Source organism: Coregonus clupeaformis, chromosome 30, assembly GCF_020615455.1.
Source record: "Coregonus clupeaformis isolate EN_2021a chromosome 30, ASM2061545v1, whole genome shotgun sequence".
NCBI lineage: Eukaryota > Metazoa > Chordata > Actinopteri > Salmoniformes > Salmonidae > Coregonus > Coregonus clupeaformis.
In genome coordinates, this window is record NC_059221.1 from 20,606,567 (window position 1) to 20,632,403 (window position 25,837).

The 25,837-nt window shown below is 45.2% G+C and overlaps 1 protein-coding gene across 1 annotated transcript; it reads right to left on the reverse strand.

Annotated features, from left to right (window-relative positions):
- Positions 1-574: 574 nt before the first annotated feature.
- LOC121546476 (synaptophysin) lies at positions 575-24,223 on the reverse strand. The gene is made up of 6 exons (XM_045209384.1): positions 23,947-24,223; positions 8,035-8,159; positions 7,682-7,826; positions 1,530-1,555; positions 989-1,301; positions 575-745 (listed from the first exon to the last, which is right to left on the reverse strand). Exons 1-5 carry the CDS (start codon positions 23,986-23,988, stop codon positions 1,019-1,021), a joined length of 621 nt encoding a protein of 206 aa, XP_045065319.1. The 5' UTR covers positions 23,989-24,223; the 3' UTR covers positions 575-745; positions 989-1,018.
- Positions 24,224-25,837: the final 1,614 nt, after the last annotated feature.

Sequence of the window (25,837 nt, forward strand, 5' to 3'; positions counted from 1 at the left end):
GCCCCGAGGCCGAATCGCGGCGCGGCTGGAGCCGCGCGTCAAGAGGGGGTACTGTCACGGTTTCGGCCGAGGCAGCTCCTCCTCCTTGTTCGGGCAGGTTTCGCCGGTCGTCGTCTCCGGAGTACTAGCTGCCACCGCTCCATGTTTCCTGTTTGATTAGTTTTGTCTGTTAGCCACACCTGTCTTGTGTTATGTCTCATTAAGCACCCTATTTAGTTTCCTTGTTGTTAGTGTAGTGTTGTGTGTAATTGTTTTGTGTCAGGTGTTTGTGCGTTACCCGTGTTTCGGTACGCCATTGCCATTTAGCTTCCTCCTCGGTTGAGGAGAGTTTTGCGCCCTGTGTTGTGCGCTCGGGTTTTGACACCTGTGTGCGTCTTTTTGGCCTCTGGCTGTTTTGGATTTATTTTGCACTCTCCAGTAAAGTCTTGTTGGACTGTCCATCTGCTTCTACGCCTGATTCCACACCACACCATTTCTAACATCGTGACATGGACAATCCCCTGTTGTCTTCTACAGTTAAACACATCAACAGAAGAAACAGCATGTTACAGTAAGGACCCATTTCCCCCTCACCAAAATAACCCAAAATGGACACGGTGTTGCTAAATTCCCCTCCCAAGACCCCACCTTCTTCCATCCCTCCCTCCCTCCTCTTGTCAACTCACAGATGCACAAACAGACAAACAGAGGAGTGTGGAATTGTGGATGGTGGTCAGGCACCACACACCCAAATCACATGGTGGCCCTGGAGAGAGAGAGAGAGAGCGAGAGAGTGAGAGAGACAGAGAGAGAGCGAAAGAGAGAGAGAGAGAGAAAGACAAAGGGAGAGGGAGAGAGAAATTACAACTAATGTATACATAAAGCTTATGAGGATGTCATAAAGCCACAGTCTGCATTCCCTTTGGAAGAGTAACATTATTACAGTATTTCTCACAGTTGTTTAACTCTGTATTCTCAGTGTTGCTCCATCATATGCACTGACACTCACCATCTTCCAGCTGCTGTAGGGTGGACCAGCTCACATTTGATTGGCGAAGGAGGTGGGCTGTTGTTCGTATCCCCCCTGCTGATAGTCTCCGCCTCCCTCGGTGTAGCCGCCCTGGCCATAGTCGGGCTGGTAGCCTCCCTGGGTGCCGGCATAGGCGTCCCCCTGCTGTGCGTAGCCCTCTTGCCCATAACCTTCCTGGCCAAAGGACTCTGGAGCAGGCGCCTTCTCCTGGGAAGGTGCATATGTGCCTCCGAAGGCTGCCATCCAGCCGGTCTCCTTGAACACAAACCACAGGTTTGCTTGGAGCTGCCTTCTTTACTGGAAATACAGTTGAATTACACTGTGCCTCATCCCCCGGGATTATCACTCCACCTTTGAGTAAGTGGTCAAATGTGGGAGTAATCCCTATAATGGCTTCTGGTTTCATTGGATATTGTTTTTGGTATGGCCTATGGTTTGACCGCGGAACCACCTGGACTGGAGTTACTCCCTTAATTAACCCCACATCGGCTGGTCCCTTAGACCACAACTCTAGAGGTACAATCTCAAGGTCTCTTTCTTGTTCCTCTGTAAGGAAAATATCTGGTCATCAATTATCACATCCTATGTCTAGGTGCACAGCGGGTGTGCAACCTGCTCTCCAATTCAACTTCCTACGATATCGGCCGGTTGATTGGCTATGTTGGTCCCCGTTAGAGCAGTCTGCCAGTCTTTAACATACTTTGCCTGTGTCACCCATTTCCCCAGATCTAACCACTCCTCTTGAGCTTCCTTTGCCAAGGAGAAATGTGGGCTCCATCTCTCTCTATAGAATTGCTGACTCTGTGGCCCCAATTCGACTTCTGCTGCTGCATGGGTGTCATCATAATGAAACCATTTCAAGCCTATTGTCCTTTCTGTGGTTTTAAACAGCTTCCTCATATTCTTTACTAGGGACAGAGTGTGTATTATACCACAGAGTTCAATGTAAGTCATCCTCAGTCATTTTAGGTGAGTCAGGTACTAGGGTTTTAGTTAAGTCTACTAAGGTCTTTGGTATGTCTGAGTTACCTCCCCTCAACAGGTCCTGGCTATACCAATAACATGGTTCCCCTTCACCACTTACAACCATATTATCCTTTATCACATGAGCCTGCATTCCCCTCACTGTCGGTCTTACTTCTATGTTTAACTGCGTCATCGCATCTCTTCCCAATAGATTAACAGGACACTGTACTGAAATCAGTACAGGCAGAGTAGCTTCACTCCCTGTCTTTACATGTTTCAGTGTTACTGGTGCAGACAGCTGTTCAATACCTTTATGACCAGAGGCTGATCGCACTATAATTTTTTCTCCATTAATGTCAATTCCCTCTGGTGCATTATCTTTACAAATACAGGTTCGGTCTGCCCCAGTATCACAGAGAAATGTTATCTTTTTACCCATTACTGTCAATGTTAGGTATGGTTTCTGTTCCTGTTGTAATGCCAAATCTACAAGAGACAGATCAAACACCTCCAGTTCTCTCTCCTGCTTCTCCTGATTTCTCTCTTCCTCCCACTCTAGTCATGCCTCCTCTTCTTCCTCTGATTCTGGCTTTCTCCCCCTGTCTCTTCCTCCTCTGCCTGGATTATACTTTCCTCCTTTTCCTCTCTTCCCCTTCTTCTAACAGTCTCTTGACTGGTGCCCTTTCCTTCCACAGTGATAACACGGTTCCTCACATTCTCTAGCAAAATGTCCCGTTTTGTCACAATTGAAACACTTCCATTCACTCCAGTCTCTCCTACCTCCCATCTCCCCTAGGACTGCCACTAAGTACTCAGCTCCCTTCGCTTCCTTTCTCTTGTTTCGTTCCTTTACATTCTGTTCATGATGGATTGCATATCGTTTAACCTCAGCTAAGGTAGCCGTCCCCCAGCCAATTAGGGTATTTTTTATTGTTTGAGAGATTTTTGGCCTCATTCCACTTAGGAAGGCAATCTTTAACTGTTGGTGATACGGACCCTCTGGTGCCCCTGGTCCTGGATCTATTAACCCACTGTTTGCATTGAACACATCTCTCAGTCTCTCTAGGTATTGACTAATAGTCTCACTGTCTCCCTGTTTACACTCATGGACCTTGGAGAAGTCGGCATGTCTGTGATAATATTCTCTCAGATTATCACAGAGTTGTGCCAATTTATCTCCATAAGCCCCTCCTTCTGCCCACTCTAGGACCTGCGCATTCCCGTCTCCGGGAACCCAGTTCCCTCTCACTGCCGCCCAGTCTTTTAACACTATATGTCTGACTGCCCTCTCTAGTTCCCCTGTATTCAGCTTAAAGCTGGCGGTCAGCCCTTCCATATCTCTTCTGAACTGGTGTACCCCCGTCTTGGGGTGGGGTATCCCTTCCACTGCTCTCACCACATCTCTCTGGGTCCATGCTCTGTATACTTGTAATGTATCAGGCTGGTTGTCTTCTCCTGCTCTGGGGTTTGGCAGGGCTATTAAGGGATAGGATTGCTCCATTTTACCCTTACCACTGCCAGCCCCATCTGATTCTTCCCCTTCTGACTCATCATTCCCCTTTCTCTTGGCCTCAGCCCTGTGCCTCTCTAGCTTTTTCCTTTTCTCTTTCTCCCTTTTAGCCTCCTGTCTGACTTTCTCTGCCCTTGTCCTGTACTCCTCTACCTCTGGCTCTTCCTCACCTTCATCTTCCCTTCCTCCTCCAGCCCCTTCTTCCTCATAGGGAGGTGGGGCCGGTGGGGGGAAGACATTATTCCCCTGCACTCTCCTTCTCCTCCCTACGTATTCATCATCTGGATTTTCTCTCCATGCCTGGTCTGCCAAGTTTGGATATAACCTTTCTGCCCTCTGCTCTGGGGGAGGCACGGAGACCTCAACCTTCACTTCTCTTTCCCTCTCACTCACTTCTCTTTTCTTGCTGCCTTCTTCCCGCTTTCTAGCTTCTACTAGCCACACCCTGGCTGTTTCTAAGCCCTCTCTTTTCTGTTTCTTTAGATCAGTACCACAATTTACATGCATTTGTTTAATCATGGATTCCAGTTTAATTACATCAAGTCGCCCATTAAAGCCATATTTCTTTCTCCAAATATGCCCATAATACACATTTAGTTTGTCTCGCATTTCCATGAATTTCTCGTCCCCAGTAAATTCTGGGACCTCTTGTGAGGATTTGCCCCCCATGGTTGGTACTGTTAAAAATCCCTTAGCCACCTCTTCTATATAACAAGTCAATTTAACAAGTAATCCAAAACAGCTTCACACAACAACACCTTGAATCACCCCTTCCTGTATATGTAATCTTGACTAGTCCCCCAGAATTATCTCATACTTTACGGAGGATTTTATCCCCACAATGTAATCTTGATAATTCCTGACAGTCTCATACAACAGGAATGGGTTCTCCCTCCTCTATACAACCACCTGGAATTATTCATAGATGTGACTTCTGAGTAAACATTAGGTCTCACACGTATACAACCTTACATGATTATTGGTGTTATATCGGTAACATGGAGTTTATAAGGCTCCAGAACGGATAGAGTTTACAGCAAAATCTACAGTTGTTTGTGACTTTTGACTTTAATAATATTCTATTTCTCACACATGCTATTTTAATTCCTTCTGGTGTACTTTTTGTATTTGTTTAACCCAGATTATTTGTTGACTGTTCAATAATCTCTTACAGGTTCCATCCCATAGGTGTACTTTTAATAGTTCCTTCTATTTCAACACCGGGTAGTTTCTTTTGGTAATGGCCTATTACCGTGAATCGTTACGGACCCACCAACAAGTTGACTAGTCCCCCATAATTATCTCCTACTCTACGGAGGAGTCTATCCTCACAATGTAATCTTGATAATTCCTGACAGTCCCCTACATTTCACTTAAAATGGCTACGCATTGATCAATTTGCTACTTTTCAATATTATAGCAAGTTCTCAAATCAATTTCACCAAGTAATGAATAAAGACTACTGACCTTATCCTTGCAGCCGAGATTCAATGTAGGTTTGGATTCCGTCACCGTCTCTGTGTCACGCTCTGGCTCCGGGACTGTGTATTTTGAGCCAGGGTGTGTTCATTTGGTTGTGTTTGGTATTGGTTGTGTTGTATTTGGTTGTGTTTCCTTGTTTGGTCGTGTGACTCCCAATCAGTGGTAACGAGTGTCAGCTGTCGGCTCGTTATCTCTGATTGGGAGCCATATTTAAACTGTCAGTGTTCACCTTAGTGTTGTGAGTTTTTGTTCCGTATCAGTCATTGTAACTGAGGACTTCACGATTCGTCATTGTTTGTTGTTTTGTATTGAGTACTTTAAGTAAATAAAGTCATGTTCAGATCGTACGCTGCGCCTTGGTCCACTCACTTAGTAGACGTTCGTGACAGAAAAACCCACCGTACCAGGACCAAGCAGCGTGTCCAGGAGCCAAGGGTCTGGACATGGGAGGAGATTTTGGATGGTAAAGGGTCTTGGACTTGGGAGGAAATCCTGGATGGGATGGATCGCCCGGCCATGGAGTAAAACAGTGGAGAGGCGACTGAGAGAGGAGCAACGGCGTCAGCAGGGCCATCGTCGGAAGGACGAGAGGCAATCCCCAAAAAGTTTTTTGGGGGGGCACATGGCTTTGGGCGGCTGGGCAGCAGGAGGCTGCCACAGGGAGACGTGGAGAGAAGGCTACCGGATTACGGGAGCCATTGGCGAGTAGAGGGAGGGAAGTAGTTGAGGCACGGCGTGAGAGACTGAGGTGTGTTACCAGTCCGGTCCGGCCCGTTCCTGATCCCCGGTTAAGGCCAGTGGTGTGTGTTCCCAGTACGGACCGGCCTGTTCCTACTCCACGCACCAAGCCCACGGTGTGCGTCGCCAGTCCAGCCCGGCCGGTTCCTGTTCCACGCACTAAGCCTGCGGTGTGCGTCGCCAGCCCTGCCCGGCCGGTTCCTGCTCCACGCACTAGGTTTACGGTGTGCGTCGCCAGCCCAGCCCGGCCTGTTCCTGCTCCACGCACAAAGCCTACGGTGTGCGTCGCCAGCCCAGCCCGGCCTGTTCCTGCTCCACGCACAAAGCCTACGGTGTGCGTCGCCAGCCCAGCCCGGCCTGTCCCTGCTCCACGCACAAAGCCTACGGTGTGCGTCGCCAGCCCAGCCCGGCCTGTTCCTGCTCCACGCACAAAGCCCACGGTGTGCGTCGCCAGCCCAGCCCGGCCTGTTCCTGCTCCACGCACAAAGCCTACGGTGTGCGTCGCCAGCCCAGCCCGGCCTGTCCCTGCTCCACGCACAAAGCCTACGGTGTGCGTCGCCAGCCCAGCCCGGCCTGTTCCTGCTCCACGCACAAAGCCTACGGTGTGCGTCGCCAGCCCAGCCCGGCCTGTTCCTGCTCCACGCACAAAGCCTACGGTGTGCGTCGCCAGCCCAGCCCGGCCTGTTCCTGCTCCACGCACAAAGCCTACGGTGTGCGTCGCCAGCCCAGCCCGGCCTGTTCCTGCTCCACGCACAAAGCCTACGGTGTGCGTCGCCAGCCCAGCCCGGCCTGTCCCTGCTCTACGCACAAAGCCTACGGTGTGCGTCGTCGGCCTGGTCCAGCCCGTTCCTGCTACTCGCACCAAGCCAAGGGTGCGAGTCGTCAGCCTGGTCCAGCCCGTTCCTGCTACTCGCACCAAGCCAGGGGTACGAGTCGTCGGCCTGGTCCAGCCCGTTCCTGCTACTCGCACCAGCCAAGGGTGCGAGTCGTCAGCCCTGGTCCAGCCCGTTCCTGCTACTCGCACCAAGCCAGGGGTACGAGTCGTCGGCCTGGTCCAGCCCGTTCCTGCTACTCGCACCAAGCCAAGGGTGCGAGTCGTCAGCCTGGTTCAGCTCATTCCTGCTACTCGCACCAAGCCAGGGATGCGAGTCGTCAGCCTGGTGAGGCCCGTTCCGGCTCCACGCATCAAGCCTAGGGTGCGTATCGTCAGCCAGGTCCGGTCCGTTCCTGCCTCACGCGCCAAGCCAGGGGTGCGCGTCGTCAGTCCAGATCCTACCAGCTGGGTCAGATCGGACCGGGGGCGCTACGGGGGGATTGAAGAAGGGTGGTGGTCAAGCCCGGAGCCGGAGCCGCCTCCGAGGAGCAACACCCACCCAGCCCTCCCCTATTTGGGGTGTAGGCGCGGTCGGAGTCCGCGCCTTTAGGGGGGGGTACTGTCACGCTCTGGCTCCGGGACTGTGTATTTTGAGCCAGGGTGTGTTCATTTGGTTGTGTTTGGTATTGGTTGTGTTGTATTTGGTTGTGTTTCCTTGTTTGGTCGTGTGACTCCCAATCAGTGGTAACGAGTGTCAGCTGTCGGCTCGTTATCTCTGATTGGGAGCCATATTTAAACTGTCAGTGTTCACCTTAGTGTTGTGGGTTTTTGTTCCGTATCAGTCATTGTAACTGAGGACTTCACGATTCGTCATTGTTTGTTGTTTTGTATTGAGTACTTTAAGTAAATAAAGTCATGTTCGTATCGCACGCTGCACCTTGGTCCACTCACTTAGTAGACGTTCGTGACACTCTGTCATTAATCAGGTGTCCTCTGGCCTGTTTTAACCCTTAATGTCAAAGGGCAGGACTTTCTATTTACGAATGTATCATTCGCCCGTCTACGGTTTTCAGAGTTACCTGGAATGACAGAAACAGGGTATTGGAGTCCGGCTCAGAAGGACCAAGCTGTTAAGTGAATTATTTAACAAACTATTTTAGTGTCTCTGTGCGTCTCCCAAAAGGTTGAAGGAGAAGACACCGACGGTGACAAAGAACTCAGCTGAGGAGGAGTAGTCTCCGATCAGGAACAGACGCTCAGGGCTTTCCCCCTTACAGGTTGGGGCATCGAAGTACACCTGATGTAGCCTGGCAAGGACAAGGGACATAGAAAGACAGAGAAGATGGTAGACAGAGAGAGAGAGAGGAAGAGAGACGTCAAATTGGGTTAACATAGTTTAATATAGATTCATGTTCCATCCCTGACGTTTGCAGCCCAGTGGTACTGTAAAAATTACAGACAAACCATATTTGTGTGTGTTCAGGGGGTTAGGTGTGACTGATTAGGCATACTGACCTGAATGGATACTCAAACGTCACCTCAATGCTCAGGTCACTCTCTGACCGGTTTTTACTCTCCACACTCATCTTGAACATGCCAGAGTAGCTGCCGCATGTCGAGAAAGCAAAGATAGCAAAGATCTGAAAGATACAGAGAGAGGAAGAGAAGATGAGAAGAGTTAGAAACAGCACGTCGAAGTAAAAGGGAAGTGAAAGGGGCGGGAACAATTTAGTAGTGAGATCAAAGGAATGGGAAAGAATAGGGTTGTGAGAATGAGACCGACAGAGAGAAATGTGGGGGAGAAGCAGAATACATCTATTAAATTGCACTTATACAGGAATGATTATTCTGAGATTGTGCTCTGTTTAGGAATTAGCATAACTCTAGATTGGTCTGAAATAGGTGTTGATGAAAGGAAAGTCCATGCAGTATAATGACAACCCCCGCTAAAGGTCTACTGTTACTGAAGAACCTGACGCTGTGGTTTCACCACCTTCTGTATCATCTGCACTCCAATGTTCTACCAATCACAGCAGGCTGTTGACAAAGGCACCCAGAGTGCAAATCAATGCAGCTATATCGCCAGGTCACAGAGCTACACCTGTTGCCATGGTTACTCTGACACCTAAAGTTGTGCACTTTTGTATAAAGAAAATACAATAAATGTAAAACAACATGTTTGGTTGATATGGATGTCCTATCTGTTGGACCAAATAAGTTATGATCTCCTCTATGTACCAGGCTACAGTCCTACAGTACTACAGTACTGTAACCCAGCGCTTGTGCACGTGAACGCTTATCTACTCTCTTACACACACACGAGCGTGCACATAGACACACTCTCACACATCGGAGAATAGACAGCCAGCTATTTTTACCACACCCTCCCTTCCCTGCAGGCCAGATCTGATTGGATGGATAATCTGGCTATTAATCTGACGGAGGTCCTCCTCCATCTGTCACTAAAGGACGCTGCACAGGGCTACTGTACACACACACACACACACACACACACACACACACACACATACACACACACACACACACACACACACACACAGGCATGGACGCATGTGTGCGCAGCTGCGCAAATGCACGCACACCTATCTGTATACCAATCTGCTCTCATACTCTGGAATACATTGCTCTAAATAGTCATAATATATTTCAACATGGCTTCACCAAGCCTTCAAATATACACAGATTCATCCACACTCCTCTATTGATGAAAAACTGTACACATGGTACACAGAAATTATTCTCTCTCATTTATATCTACAGCACTAACACAGTCACACCTCCTCCACTTCCTCTCCTTATTAACAGGTTTTAATAATGATTGGAGAGGAGTGTGAGGGGAGGGGATGATCATGAAAAACAAAACAGATTGGATATAGGCATGCATGAAAGATGGAAGGAGGACTTTTTGTATGAAGGACATGCAGATCTAGCACCAGGCTAGTTAGAGTAACTATGTTGAAAGATGTGGGAGAGCTAAGTTCACAACATATGCCAAATGATCCTCTTGTAAGATTTTAGCTCTCACTTAGCTAGTCTCACATACACAGTAACATAGATGATCAAAGGGCAAAGGAATGATGGAAAGATGTTGAAGAAAGAGAGACAGAGGCAGGCTGCACACAGTGTCAGATACTATGGTAATGCTATTGGCAACATTGAGCATAGAGGGGGGAGGGGGCACAGGGAGGTTCCCACTGACATGGTAAATGTTGCAGTGCTCTCACATAAATTCACTACCACTATTCAAACATGCACAAACACAAGCACCCATGCATAAAAGCAAGGAACTTGTCTGTCGGCCCTGCATTAAAGACCAAAATTGCTTTTAAAAAATGGTGATAAATAAAAAAAGTATACCAGTTTCATTTAAGGACCAAAAAATTTACAGCTGTGCCATATAGATTGCTAAATAGTTGGGAAGAGATTTTTGATGTACTGATTCCATGGCACATGGTTTATTTGATGATACACAAAATGACGCTGGATTCAAAACTTTGAGTTTTTTTATTTAAATTATTATACAATATATTATACAACGGAATGGTCTTCAGAGATAGATGGGAGGGGTTGAGGGTAGCTGAAGGATGGGACTAAAAACAAACAAAAGATAACTATTGTAAAATATACTGTGTCCGTAAAATGTATATACACTGCTCAAAAAAATAAAGGGAACACTAAAATAACACATCCTAGATCTGAATGAATGAAATAATCTTATTAAATACTTTTTTCTTTACATAGTTGAATGTGCTGACAACAAAATCACACAAAAATTATCAATGGAAATCAAATGTATCAACCCATGGAGGTCTGGATTTGGAATCACCCTCAAAATTAAAGTGGAAAACCACACTACAGGCTGATCCAACTTTGATGTAATGTCCTTAAAACAAGTCAAAATGAGGCTCAGTAGTATGTGTGGCCTCCACGTGCCTGTATGACCTCCCTACAATGCCTGGGCATGCTCCTGATGAGGTGGCGGATGGTCTCCTGAGGGATCTCCTCCCAGACCTGGACTAAAGCATCCGCCAACTCCTGGACAGTCTGTGGTGCAACGTAGCGTTGGTGGATGGAGCGAGACATGATGTCCCAGATGTGCTCAATTGGATTCAAGTCTGGGGAACGGGCGGTCCATAGCATCAATGCCTTCCTCTTGCAGGAACTGCTGACACACTCCAGCCACATGAGGTCTAGCATTGTCTTGCATTAGGAGGAACCCAGGGCCAACCGCACCAGCATATGGTCTCACAAGGGGTCTGAGGATCTCATCTCGGTACCTAATGGCAGTCAGGCTACCTCTGGCGAGCACATGGAGGGCTGTGCAGCCCCCCAATGAAATGCCACCCCACACCATGACTGACCCACCGCCAAACCGGTCATGCTGGAGGATGTTGCAGGCAGCAGAACGTTCTCCACGGCGTCTCCAGACTCTGTCACGTCTGTCACATGTGCTCAGTGTGAACCTGCTTTCATCTGTGAAGAGCACAGGGCGCCAGTGGCGAATTTGCCAATCTTGGTGTTCTCTGGCAAATGCCAAACGTCCTGCACGGTGTTGGGCTGTAAGCACAACCCCCACCTGTGGACGTCGGGCCCTCATACCACCCTCAAGGAGTCTGTTTCTGACCGTTTGAGCAGACACATGCACATTTGTGGCCTGCTGGAGGTCATTTTGCAGGGCTCTGGCAGTGCTCCTCCTGCTCCTCCTTGCACAAAGGCGGAGGTAGCAGTCCTGCTGCTGGGTTGTTGCCCTCCTACTGCCTCCTCCACGTCTCCTGATGTACTGGCCTGTCTCCTGGTAGTGCCTCCATGCTCTGGACACTACGCTGACAGACACAGCAAACCTTCTTGCCACAGCTCGCATTGATGTGCCATCCTGGATGAGCTGCACTACCTGAGCCACTTGTGTGGGTTGTAGACTCCGTCTCATGCTACCACTAGAGTGAAAGCACCGCCAGCATTCAAAAGTGACCAAAACATCAGCCAGGAAGCATAGGAACTGAGAAGTGGTCTGTGGTCACCACCTGCAAAACCAGTCCTTTATTGGGGGGTGTCTTGCTAATTGCCTATAATTTCCACCTGTTGTCTATTCCATTTGCACAACAGCATTTGACATTTATTGTCAATCAGTGTTGCTTCCTAAGTGGACAGTTTGATTTCACAGAAGTGTGATTGACTTGGAGTTACATTGTGTTGTTTAAGTGTTTCCTTTATTTTTTTGAGCAGTGTAGTATGTATAAGCTGGAAGTAGAAGCCTAAGTGTTGTTGTCCATTAGTTTACTCCAATTAGGGGAGAGGTGGTAGGGTTAGGGGAAAATGATAAAGGAAAATATATTTTAAAAACACACGAGTACACACACTCCGAGTTAGAATCAGCGGCATTTATAAATATCTGCTTATCAGATTTGATAGCTGAGTCAGACAAGACTGAAACCACAGGTATTCCTAAATAAACTTGGGTAAATGGATAACTGAAGTTAATACATTGATTGATACAGGAGCATAAATGGACGTTGTAGAACCAAAAGTCTAGCCATCAACATGTAAGTACTGTATTTATGCTCTCAAGCTTCTTTATGCCGCCGAGTTTGGCAGGAACCCAAAGAGTGATGGAACTAACAGCTTCAACCAATCACACCTCCGCTAAGCTAGGGGCAAGAGAGTGGGCAGAGAGCCCTGGCAATAAGTCTGCAAAGGTTTAACATATAAACTCCTTACCATATACAGTGGGGGAAAAAAGTATTTAGTCAGCCACCAATTGTGCAAGTTCTCCCACTTAAAAAGATGAGAGAGGCCTGTAATTTTCATCATAGGTACACGTCAACTATGACAGACAAAATGAGGAAAAAAATTTTAACACATTTATTTGCAAATTATGGTGGAAAATAAGTATTTGGTCAATAACAAAAGTTTCTCAATACTTTGTTATATACCCTTTGTTGGCAATGACACAGGTCAAACATTTTCTGTAAGTCTTCACAAGGTTTTCACACACTGTTGCTGGTATTTTGGCCCATTCCTCCATGCAGATCTCCTCTAGAGCAGTGATGTTTTGGGGCTGTCGCTGGGCAACACAGACTTTCAACTCCCTCCAAATATTTTCTATGGGGTTGAGATCTGGAGACTGGCTAGGCCACTCCAGGACCTTGAAATGCTTCTTACGAAGCCACTCCTTCATTGCCCGGGCGGTGTGTTTGGGATCATTGTCATGCTGACAGACCCAGCCACGTTTCATCTTCAATGCCCTTGCTGATGGAAGGAGGTTTTCACTCACAAACTCACGATACATGGCCCCATTCATTTTTTCCTTTACACGGATCAGTCGTACTGGTCCCTTTGCAGAAAAACCCCAAAGCATGATGTTTCCACCCCCATGCTTCACAGTAGGTATGGTGTTCTTTGGATGCAACTAAGCATTCTTTGTCCTCCAAACACGACGAGTTGAGTTTTTACCAAAAAGTTATATTTTGGTTTCATCTGACCATATGACATTCTCCCAATCCTCTTCTGGATCATCCAAATGCACTCTAACTAACTTCAGATGGGCCTGGACATGTTCTGGCTTAAGCAGGGGGACACGTCTCGCACTGCAGGATTTGAGTCCCTGGCGGCGTAGTGTGTTACTGATGGTAGGCTTTGTTAATTTGGTCCCAGCTCTCTGCAGGTCATTCACTAGGTCCCCCCGTGTGGTTCTGGGATTTTTGCTCACCGTTCTTGTGATCATTTTGACCCCACGGTTTGAGATCGAGGGAGATTATCATTGGTCTTGTATGTCTTCCATTTCCTAATAATTGCTCCCACAGTTGATTTCTTCAAACCAAGCTGCTTACCTATTGCAGATTCAGTCTTCCCAGACTGGTGCAGGTCTACAATTTTGTTTCTGGTGTCCTTTGACAGCTCTTTGGTCTTGGCCATAGTGGAGTTTGGAGTGTGACTGTTTGAGGTTGTGGAGAGGTGTCTTTTATACTGATAACAAGTTCAAACAGGTGCCATTAATACAGGTAACGAGTGGAGGACAGAGGAGCCTCTTAAAGAAGAAGTTACAGGTCTGTGAGAGCCAGAAATCTTGCTTGTTTGTAGGTGACCAAATACTTATTTTCCACCATAATTTGCAAATAAATTCATAAAAAATCCTACAATGTGATTTTCTGGAAAAAAAATTCTCAATTTGTCTGTCATAGTTGACGTGTACCTATGATGAAAATTACAGGCCTCTCTCATCTTTTTAAGTGGGAGAACTTGCACAATTGGTGGCTGACTAAATACTTTTTCCCCCCACTGTACACTCCTACAATCAGCAGCTTTGATAAGCAATACCTGTAACCACTTATAGAATACTCAAATCAAATTATATTTCTCACATGCGCCGAATATAACAGGTGTAGACCTTACTGTGAAATGCTTACTTACAAGCCCTTACCGAAAAGTGCAGAGTGAGACAATATTTGCTAATGTCGTAGAAATATATATGACTCGAAAGTAGTCAACTCAAACATATCTCACAAGAAACTGGAGCCTGTGAATCCAAGAATTAGACTTTTATTATCTAATAACGAAAGCCGAGCAGTTCCATGAAACGGCTGTCTCTCTTTGGCTTAGAGCTCCCTTTTATACACATACACAAATGCACAAACATACTTCCATGGCATATTCAGTTACCCCCTTATGGCAAATTCCTAACTTATTTTAGTTCTGCACCACCCTTCTTTTCCAACGTCCAGCTGTCACACAATGTCCACTCCAGGAAACCCTCTTTCACAAGCATAACCTGGGGCAGGATGTTGTTATGGTTGACACAGTGGTTAACCACAGCTCTATACAGCTCTATCCGTACTGATTCGTGAAATAATTTAACGTCGAGCTAATTGTCGATTTCAGTGGCTTAAAAACGAACAAATCTAAACCGTTACTTTTTTGGGGTTCGAACCGGTTCAGAACTTTATTTATTTTTCTGTCTGGAACAGTGGAACAGAACAAAAAAATAATGGTTCTGTTCAGAAATAAATGATTGGAAAATAATTGTTTCCAACCCCTGATTCTGTGTGTATGCTTTTACAGCCGGCTTGTCCATTACCCAGCTTTATTATTATTATTATTATTATTATTATTTATTTATTTATTTTTTATGTGTGTGGAGTGGGTGGGCGAGCGGATTAGGTGCGGAGTGCTCACTGTTGTGTGGCAGGGGGTTAGAGGTAGGGAAGGGGAATGGGCTAAGCTCTTGTCAAGTCCAGAAGAAACAGCCCAATTCCTGGGTCCAACCCCTGTACTACAGAACTACAGCTCCTGCTGGGAGTGGGAATCCAGCCACACACAATCCAAACTATTACAAGTCATTTGGCAAACTCAGATCTCAAAGTACATTCAACAAACAATACAAAGATGGCCTACACGAAAAAGCAAAATATTTATATTTATTTGTGCATTAGTATTGGTGTGTGTGTATATCTCTATTCAGTTAAGTAGTCTTTGAGAGAGAGAGAGTGTGTGACTACTGCTCTACTGTGGCATCTCTTTTTAAAGATGAGAGGAAGGAAACACACAGGAAGTGTGCTGCACCTGTTGCTTTCCCTCTCCATGTAGTCACTGTCTCCACTTTCCTTTGCTCTGACGCTGTCATCCTGCCTCTCCTCTCCGACTTTCTAAACCAACCCTCTCAATAATGGGCTCTTTTCTTACATTGGGTTACCGATGTTGAGAGATACAGTATGGGATAAAATAAAAGAGGGGGGCAATGAGGGTGAAATCCCCAACTCTAATCACATAAACCCAACGGTACTGAGTACTGAGAAAGTAAGTATTCTTCAAACGTTCCCCTGCAAGTTGACATCCATTAAATAAGAATACAAACATGAAAATATCTGTTTTGGACGTCATACCGTGTCCTGAACACACGTGCGCACACATAACTACACACAATCTTTCACAGTCAGAGAGCAGACTCTTTTGTCTCTGGAGAATGCGATCCATGGTAACACGTGTGCTAAAACAAACATTTAGTGAAGCCACAGAGAAAGATGGGAGGAGTAGCGCAATCATGTTGTATTGACAAATGCAGGATTAGAATGCTGGGGAGAAAAGAGAGCGGGAAAGAGAGAGAGGGCCTGCAAATCATGCAGCGCATTTGGGATTGTGGGTTGAGCAAATAACAGAAGTACTACAAAAAAAGCTTGCGGAGAAGGAGCATTAGTATTTGCAATAAAGATGCATAAAATATTAACTAACAATTGTTAGGCCAGTACAGTACTGTTCGGTTCAGTACACGTGGTTAAATCAGCATACTCAGCAGTGGAATCAAACATATTGACGATAATAGCACACTGCTCTCCGACTTTACAATCAATTCAAACATTTATGGGAGTTGATCAATGCCAGGACTCATATGTTCAGATTATCGTTATGTAGGCATTACATTCATGTACTGCATCTGAATGCCTTTATAATACTGAATAAATGTGAAACACAAGGTCAAACTCCATCCCCATCATAAAGCTGATCCATTCTGCTCATGGAGAAAAAGCTGGCATTAAAACAGTCCCATCTGTAAACTGATCCAGAAAGAAATGCATCAAGCTGGTTCTAATTAACACTGTATCGTGTTCACAGAGAGAGAGGGGATGTTAGCTCCATATCATTACCATGACGAATAAAGTTTGTAATGGAAAACTTCAGATCCATCATACAACTTTTGTTCCTTTAGATTATTTTTCCTTGAATGAAGACAAGAGCAGCGAGGCGAAATTCATCATGTGCAAGAGAACATGGGAAGGAGATAATGTCAAGAAGAAACTCTCAGACAGTGTAACATAAGTCAAGGTAATGTGTGTTTCATGCGTTTCCTTCACATCTCTCAGCAAGAGATAATATACATCAAGTTTCTGGCCCTGCAGTGGGTTAGCCTACTTTGCTTTCTGAAGTAGGGGATGTGATGGGTGGGGACTGCAGAGGTAGGACAAGAGACCGGAACTTTGTGAGTCACTGACTGCTGTGCAGCACGCGCCAGGTGATCTAGTTACAGTACGGAATTCACAACTAAATATTTGCCAGCTTGATATCTTATAACCATACTGAACAAAAATATAAACGCAACATGCAACAATTTAATAGATTTTACTGAGTTATAATTCATAAGAAGAAATCAGTCAATTGAAATAAATAAATTAGGCCCTAATCTATGGATTTCACATGACTGGGAATAAAGATATGCATTTGCTAGTCACAGATACCTTTAAAAAAAGAAAAGGGCCTATTTTTGTGCATTCAAATTGCCATTGATCAAATACAATTGCGTTTGTTGTCGGTACCATACCATAACCCCACCGCCACCATGTGGCACTCTGTTCACAATGTTGAAATCAGCAAACCGTTCGCCCACACAACGCCATACACGTGGTCTGCGGTTGTGAGGCGGGTTGGACGTACTGCCAAATTTTCTATAAAGACATTGGAGGCGGCTTATGGTAGCAACAGCTCTGGTGGACATTCCTGCAGTCAGCATGCCAATTACACGCTCCATCAAAACTTGAGACATCTGTGGCCTTTTGTTGTGTGACAAAACGGCACATTTTAGAGTGGCCTTTTATTGTCCCCAGCACAAGGTTCACCTGTGTAATGATCATGCTGTTAAATCAGCTTCTTGATATGCCACAGGTGGATGGATTATCTTGGCAAATGATAAATGCTCACTAACAGGGATGTAAGCAAATTTGTGCACAAAAATTGAGATAAATAAGCTTTTTGTGCATATGGAACATTTCTGGGATCTTTTATTTCAGCTCATGAAACCTGGGACCAACACTTTACATGTTGCGTTCATATTTTTGTTCAGTGTATTAAATTAACTGTCTAAAATGTGCTAAATGCTCTGCAGTTGTTCATTTGGTTTGCTAATTTAGTAGCTAGATATCTAGCTAAGTGGTTATCTTCTTGCAAAATCAAGATTATCTTGCTCACACTGCCCTACCCTATGCTTTGACTTCTTTCTCCCCTCTCTCTCCAGATGAAATCTTGCGACTTGTGACGGCTGGCCGCCCAACAACCTGCCCGCTTGACCCTATCCCCTCCTCTCTTCTCCAGACCATTTCCGGAGACCTTCTCCCTTACCTCACCTCGCTCATCAACTCATCCTTGACCACTGGCTATGTCCCTTCCGTCTTCAAGAGAGCGAGAGTTGCACCCCTTCTCAAAAAACCTACACCCGATCCCTCCGATGTCAACAACTACAGACCAGTATCCCTTCTTTCTTTTCTCTCCAAAACTCTTGAGCGTGCCGTCTTTAGCCAACTCTCTTGCTATCTCTCTCAGAATGACCTTCTTGATCCAAACCAGTCAGGTTTCAAGACTGGTCATTCAACTGAGACTGCTCTTCTCTGTGTCACGGAGGCTCTCCGCACTGCTAAAGCTAACTCTCTCTCCTCTGCTCTCATCCTTCTAGACCTATCTGCTGCCTTTGATACTGTGAACCATCAGATCCTCCTCTCCACCCTCTCCGAGTTGGGCATCTCCGGCGCGGCTCACTCTTGGATTGCGTCCTACCTCACAGGTCGCTCCTATCAGGTGGCGTGGCGAGAATCTGTCTCCGCACCACATGCTCTCACCACTGGTGTCCCCCAGGGCTCAGTTCTAGGCCCTCTCCTATTCTCTCTATACTCCAAGTCACTTGGCTCTGTCATATCCTCACATGGTCTCTCCTATCATTGCTACACAGACGACACACAATTAATCTTCTCCTTTCCCCCTTTTGATAACCAGGTGGCGAATCGCATCTCTGCATGTCTGGCAGACATATCAGTGTGGATGACGGATCACCACCTCAAGCTGAACCTCGGCAAGATGGAGCTGCTCTTCCTCCCGGGGAAGGACTGCCCGCTCCATGATTTCGCCATCACGGTTGACAACTCCGTTGTGTCCTCCTCCCAGAGTGCAAAGAACCTTGGCATGACCATGGACAACACCCTGTCGTTCTCCGCTAACATCAAAGTCGTGACCCGATCCTGTAGGTTCATGCACTACAACATTCGCAGAGTACGACCCTACCTTACACAGGAAGTGGCACAGGTCCTAATCCAGGCACTTGTCATCTCCCGTCTGGATTACTGCAACTCGCTGTTGGCTGGGCTCCCTGCCTGTGCCATTAAACCCCTACAACTCATCCAGAATGCTGCAGCCCATCTGGTGTTCAACCTTCCCAAGTTCTCTAATGTCACCCCGCTCCTCCACACACTCCACTGGCTTCCAGTTGAAGCCCGCATCTGCTACAAGACCATGGTGCTTGCCTACGGAGCTGTGAGGGGAACGGCACCTCTGTACCTTCAGGCTCTGATCAGTCCCTACACCCAAACAAGGGCATTGCGTTCATCCACCTCTGGCCTGCTGGCCCCCCTACCTCTGCGGAAGCACAGTTCCCGCTCAGCCCAGTCAAAACTGTTCGCTGCTCTGGCACCCCAATGGTGGAACAAGCTCCCTCACGACGCCAGGACAGCGGAGTCACTCACCACCTTCCGGAGACACTTCAAACCCCACCTCTTTAAGGAATACCTGGGATAGGATAAAAGTAATCCTTCTACCCTCCCCTACCCCCCCCCCAACATTTTTTAAAATGTTAAATAATCCCCTCCTGGATCAATATCCTTGCTGTCTAATATTTGTTTTGTGTGTGCTGCAAACTGAGTAGCATTTGAGTTACTTGTATAACTTTATGAGCTGGGATGTCTGTTAGGGTTGGGCAGTATCCAGATTTTCATATCGTCATACCATCCTTCTCTCATCCTGGGATTTACAGTATTACGGTCTTCGTACACAAGGAGGCGCTAAAAAAGCCCATTGGTTGTCTATTACCAGAACGCAAAAAAATTGCACAAACTAATAGAGAATTTCAATAGAGGCTGCTAGCTAACGAGCGCACAAATTGCAAAGACAGGCAATCCATCTCATACATTTTTATGTTATTGAAAAAATGTAAAGAAATAGTTTACTGTATTTAAACAACATCCCGTGGCTTTTGCCAAATACCCCAGTAAGCCTAATGTCTGTCGTGCAAATATTTTACGTTGGAGACTGTATCAAATGTTTACAATGCACTCGTTAGCATTTAGCTAGCATTCGCTATGAGATTGTACATGTACAGTGGGGAAAAAAAGTATTTAGTCATCCACCAATTGTGCAAGTTCTCCCACTTGAAAATATGAGAGAGGCCATAGGTACACGTCAACTATGACAGACAAAATGAGGAAAAAAAATCCAGAAAATCACATTGTGGGATTTTTAATGAATTTATTTGCAAATTATGGTGGAAAATAAGTATTTGGTCATTAACAAAAGTTTCTCAATACTTTGTTATATACCCTTTGTTGGCAATGACACAGGTCAAACGTTTTCTGTAAGTCTTCACAAGGTTTTCACACACTGTTGCTGGTATTTTGGCCCATTCCTCCATGCAGATCTCCTCTAGAGCAGTGATGTTTTGGGGCTGTTGCTGGGCAACACAGACTTTCAACTCCCTCCAAAGATTTTCTATGGGGTTGAGATCTGGAGACTGGCTAGGCCACTCCAGGACCTTGAAATGCTTCTTACGAAGCCACTCCTTCGTTGCCCGGGCGGTGTGTTTGGGATCATTGTTATGCTGAAAGACCCAGCCACGTTTCATCTTCAATGCCCTTGCTGATGGAAGGAGGTTTTCACTCAAAATCTCACGATACATGGCCCCATTCATTCTTTCCTTTACACGGATCAGTCGTCCTGGTCCCTTTGCAGAAAAAACAGCCCCAAAGCATGATGTTTCCACCCCCATGCTTCACAGTAGGTATGGTGTTCTTTGGATGCAACTCAGCATTCTTTGTCCTCCAAACACGACGAGTTGAGTTTTTACCAAAAATTTATATTTTGGTTTCATCTGACCATATGACATTCTCCCAATCCTCTTCTGGATCATCCAAATGCACTCTAGCAAACTTCAGACGGGCCTGGACATGTACTGGCTTAAGCAGGGGGACACGTCTGGCACTGCAGGATTTGAGTCCCTGGCGGCGTAGTGTGTTACTGATGGTAGGCTTTGTTACTTTGGTCCCAGCTCTCTGCAGGTCATTCACTAGGTCCCCCCGTGTGGTTCTGGGATTTTTGCTCACCGTTCTTGTGATAATTTTGACCCCACGGGGTGAGATCTTGCGTGGAGCCCCAGATCGAGGGAGATTATCAGTGGTCTTGATTTCTTCAAACCAAGCTGCTTACCTATTGCAGATTCAGTCTTCCCAGCCTGGTGCAGGTCTACAATTTTGTTTCTGGTGTCCTTTGACAGCTCTTTGGTCTTGGCCATAGTGGAGTTTGGAGTGTGACTGTTTGAGGTTGTGGACAGGTGTCTTTTATACTGATAACAAGTTCAAACATGTGCCATTAATACAGGTAATGAGTGGAGGACAGAGGAGCCTCTTAAAGAAGAAGTTACAGGTCTGTGAGAGCCAGAAATCTTGCTTGTTTGTAGGTGACCAAATACTTATTTTCCACCATAATTTGCAAATAAATTCATAAAAAAATCCTACAATGTGATTTTTCTGGATTTTTTTTCTCAATTTGTCTGTCATAGTTGACGTGTACCTATGATGAAAATTACAGGCCTCTCTCATCTTTTAAGTGGGAGAACTTGCACAATTGGTGGCTGACTAAATGCTTTTTTTCCCCACTGTACTTGTTAGCATTGCTAACCTTCGGATTACAGAGGCTCAGTGGGGGTTTGAAAATAACACCCCTTGTGTTCAGTGCTGGTATTACCGAATATCCCAGGGATGGGACAAGGTCGGTATGACAATCTGGATAGTGCCCAAGCCTATACTGTATGTCAACTGCATACAGCCTTTTGTTTGCCTTTGCGATGCACTCAATTGCCTCTACTGTACTATACAGCAGGTATAGTATTTCATGATGTTGTCAATAGGGATTTTCATAAGAGAACTACAGGGATAAATGTTCAGGTAATAATGCTTTTATTGCTTCCTGAAAGTTGATCCTCTCTTTGACTAAGAGAGGCTGACACCAACCAAACTCACTTGGCTTACTGTGTTGTGTCTTGACCTCAAAAATCACCCTTTCAAGCAACTCATGCCATCACTGAAGAGGCATAATGCTGCAGCTTTTGCATGTCTCAACGATCTGCATTTTTAACTTCCAATAGGAGGATTGCATCAGGCTATTAAAATGATGCTGACTAAAAGCTTTATTCAAATGTTTTAAGCTCCTCCAGAGGAAAGGAGACACATGCTTCCCTGCATGTGCCTTATTATTGCAATATTAACTGGCTTTAAAATGTACATATAAGAAGGTCTGATATAATGGCCAAATAACACTTCAGTTCCTACAGAAGATCTTATAGAATAGATACTGTAGTTACAGAGCAGTCATGAATGCAGACCATAGTGTGGATCAGTTGTGTGTGGTGAGTTTCACAAGCCAACAGCCCAGTATAATTACAGTGGGATTCACTTTTAAGGGCATTGGAAATACTCCAAGTGTGATAGGAGCCAGATGTTTCGTATATCAACACCTACACTAGTCCTCCTTGACTGCATGGTTCAACTCCCTTACTAACAAAAATGTCCTCCCTGGCACTAGCCACAAGTGCAAACTGAAATGCTTTGGAGTGTCAATGTTGTTAAATAAATAAAGATTACATTGCCTTGGCGCAATAAGTGTGCGTAAATGTTAAAATATATATATATATATATATATATATATATATATATATATATATATATATATATATATATATATATATATATACACAGTACCAGTCCAAAGTTTGAGCACACCTATACTCATTCCAGGGTTTTTCTTTATTTTTACTATTTTCTACATTATAGAATAATAGTGAAGACATCAAAACTATGAAATAACACATATGGAATCATGTAGTAACCAAAAAAGCATTTTATGTTTGAGATTCTTCAAATAGCTACCCTTTGCCTTGATGACTGCTTTGCACACTCTTGGCATTCTCTCAACCAGTTTCACCTGGAATGCTTTTCCAACAGTCTTGAAGGAGTTCCCACATATGCTGAGCACTTGTTGGCTGCTTTTCCTTCACTCATCCCAAACCATCTCAATTGGATTGAGGTCGGGGGATTGTGGAGGCCAAGTCAACTGATGCAAGCAGGTCTCTTCTTCTTATTTGTGCCCTTTAGTAGTGGTTTCTTTGCAGCAATTCGACCATGAAGGCCTGATTCACACAGTCCCCTCTGAACAGTTGATGTTGAGATGTGTCTGTGACTTGAACTGTGAAGTATTTATTTGGGCTGCAATTTCTGAGACTGGTAACGCTAATGAACTTATCCTCTGCAGCAGAGGTAACTCTGGATCTTCCATTCCTGTGGCAGTCCTCATGAGAGCCAGTTTCATCATAGCGCTTGATGGTTTGTGCGACTGCACTTGAATAAACTTTAAAAGTTCTTGAAATGTTCCGTATTGACTGACCTTCATGTCTTAAAGTAATCATGGACTGTCGTTTCTCTTTGCTTATTTGAGTTGTTCTTGCCATAATATGGACTTGGTCTTTTACCAAATAGGGCTATCTTCTGTATACCTCTCCTACCTTGTCACAACACAACTGATTGGCTCAAACGCATTAAGAAGGAAATAAATTCCACAAATTAACTTTTAGAAAGGCACACCTGTTAATTGAAATACATTCCAGGTGACTAGCTCATGAAGCTGGTTGAGAGAATGCCAAGAGTGTGCAAAGCTGTCATCAAGGCAAACAGTGGCTATTTGAAGAATATAAAATATATATTTCGATTTGTTTAACACTTTTTTGGTTACTACATGATGCATTCCATGTCTTATTTCTTAGTTTTGATGTCTTCAAGTATTCTACAATGTAAGAAATAGTAGTAGGTGTGTCCAAACTTGACTGGTAGTATATATATATATATATATATATGTGAGTGTCACAGAGCTCCCTACGTGTGTGGCCTGGGATCGGTGACGGGTGGGCTATACTTGTAAATTGCCTAACCCTAACCTGTGCAGGTAAATGCCAATGGCTTCGTGACTTTACGCCCCTCCCACGCAACCACGATTCAATGCGAGTCATAAAACAAAGAACACATTTTTGTCAACTAAATCAAGGGAAGCAAAGCAACTTGTCAAAGTATAACATTTAAAAACGCATAGCGCAAAGACAGGCCTATAATCAAGCCGATAACAAACAGTTTAAAAAACAGCCTAATCAATGTTGGCAGAACAAAATAGGCTATAAATGTACTTGTAACTTAACTCGTTAAACTTCATGAAAGCTATTAATTGTGAATAAATGTATTCTAAACGATGCAAGTACGTTCCAAATAACAAGACACCCTGGACTCCACAAAAACTACAAAACAATGTCATAACATACTGTAGTTCTGGCCATTCTACAGTACTTACCGAGCGATTCGACCGTCGCTTTTTAGATCCGCGCGTGAACATGTCGATGGTTCAAGAACAAGTGGCTTAGTTGTTTCCAAATAGTCAGGGAGGATTTTTAAATAGGTAGATAGATACATGAGGCATCTGAATTCACAGGACAACGTAAAAAATATGTTCCGATAAGTCGTGTCCTAAATGCAGTACCAACTTGTACAAACCTCCTCTTCTTGGAGTTTTACGCACAGACTTGCTGGAGTTGTCTGAAAATTGCACATTTTGGTCACCCCAAATAAAAGGGGAATGGGAAAAACTGAAATTGCACCACCATCTAACCCCTCACATACACACTATCCCCCAAAACCCACCACCCCATCCCATTACTTTGGCCCTAAACAATCCTACACCAGGCAGTCGGCCTGGGAGGGGTGAACCCCTTCTCTCAAACTTCCTATAGATCTTCTGCACTAAAATCTCTCACAACCAAATATTTCTCTGCTGCTGCTGCAACCACCACATCTATCTTCTGTGATTTCCGCTCCATCAGTGCAGTTGATCACCATGGCTATAAACGCAAAAAATCCAACCTTAATAAAACTCATAATCTATGTCTCTCTCTCTTCATTTCTACTCACTGGGGGGCTCCCAGTCGACTCACTCACCCTTGGGCTTTCCTCTACTCTCTTCATTGCCTCAGCATAAGAAACTTTCGGCCCCACTCGAACTCTGGCAATCTCAACCTGTCTCTCTCTCACAGGACACTTCGGATCCCCAGCTGCATGGGCACCCGCACAGTTGACAGTGCTTTCTCTTTCTCCCAGCTATACACTCCCTCTGACTATGTCCTCCTGCACATTTCTCACATCGTGGGATCTCCCTTCTACACACTGCTGTAACATGTCCGAATCCTTGGCACCTAAAGCACCGAAGCAGGTTTGGAACATAGGCCCTCACAGAATCGCAAATATAACCTAGCCTGACCTTATCAGGTAGAACCTCTGTGTCAAAGCTCAACAAGACAGACAGGATATTCTCAGTCTCGCCATTGCCACCCGGTCTACATCTCACCAAATTGCAGGTGTTACAAACACTATAAATATTATTTTCCATTTGATCCACCTCTACACTCAACGCTACCGCACAGATCACCCCTTTTAGTGGCGCCATGCTCTGGAGAGCAAAGCACACCACAGGTTGAGCCCCCAGCCGCGTGACTCAGAGCGCCCGCTTCCTCTGGGAGGCGGATACACAAAAAATAAAAACAATTTCACTTCTTCAAACTGTCACAGATGTAACCATTACTAGTTTGTCCTTTACCCAGATATACACAACTTATAGGTCGGCCATGAGGTAGAAATCCACTCTTTCCAAAAATCTCACTCCTACCAAAATTATCTCTGGTAGGATTCTCAGGGCAAACATTGGAAGACTCACTACATCCCACTAATACCTGGACTGGCTCAACTTCAGAGCGCTAACACTGCCGACTGACTCCATTTCGTGATCATCAAGTTTCTCAAGAGAGCATGATGACCTATAAGCAAGATTACTTGGATTTAATCAGGAGATTTACAGTGAGGGAAAAAAGTATTTGATCCCCTGCTGATTTTGTAGGTTTGCCCACTGACAAAGACATGATCAGTCTATAATTTTAATGGTAGGTTTATTTGAACAGTGAGAGACAGAATAACAACAAAAAAATCCAGAAAAACGCATGTCAAAAATGTTATAAATTGATTTGCATTTTAATGAGGGAAATAGGTATTTGACCCCTCTGCAAAACATGTCTTAGTACTTGGTGGCAAAACCCTTGTTGGCAATCACAGAGGTCAGACATTTCTTGTAGTTGGCCACCAGGTTTGCACACATCTCAGGAGGGATTTTGTTCCACTCCACTTTGCAGATCTTCTCC

Excerpts from the sequence above, each read along its gene's own strand:
- LOC121546476 (XM_045209384.1), bottom strand. The coding sequence starts at position 23,988 with ATGTTCACGCGCGGATCTAAAAAGCGACGGTCGAATCGCTCG. Across the intron at positions 1,556-7,681 it reads TTTTGGGAGACGCACAGAGA|AGGAACAAGAAAGAGACCTT; the intron begins CACTAAAATAGT and ends TTTTCCTTACAG. Across the intron at positions 1,302-1,529 it reads AAGAAAGAGACCTTGAGATT|AAGGCAGCTCCAAGCAAACC; the intron begins GTACCTCTAGAG and ends TTTCCAGTAAAG.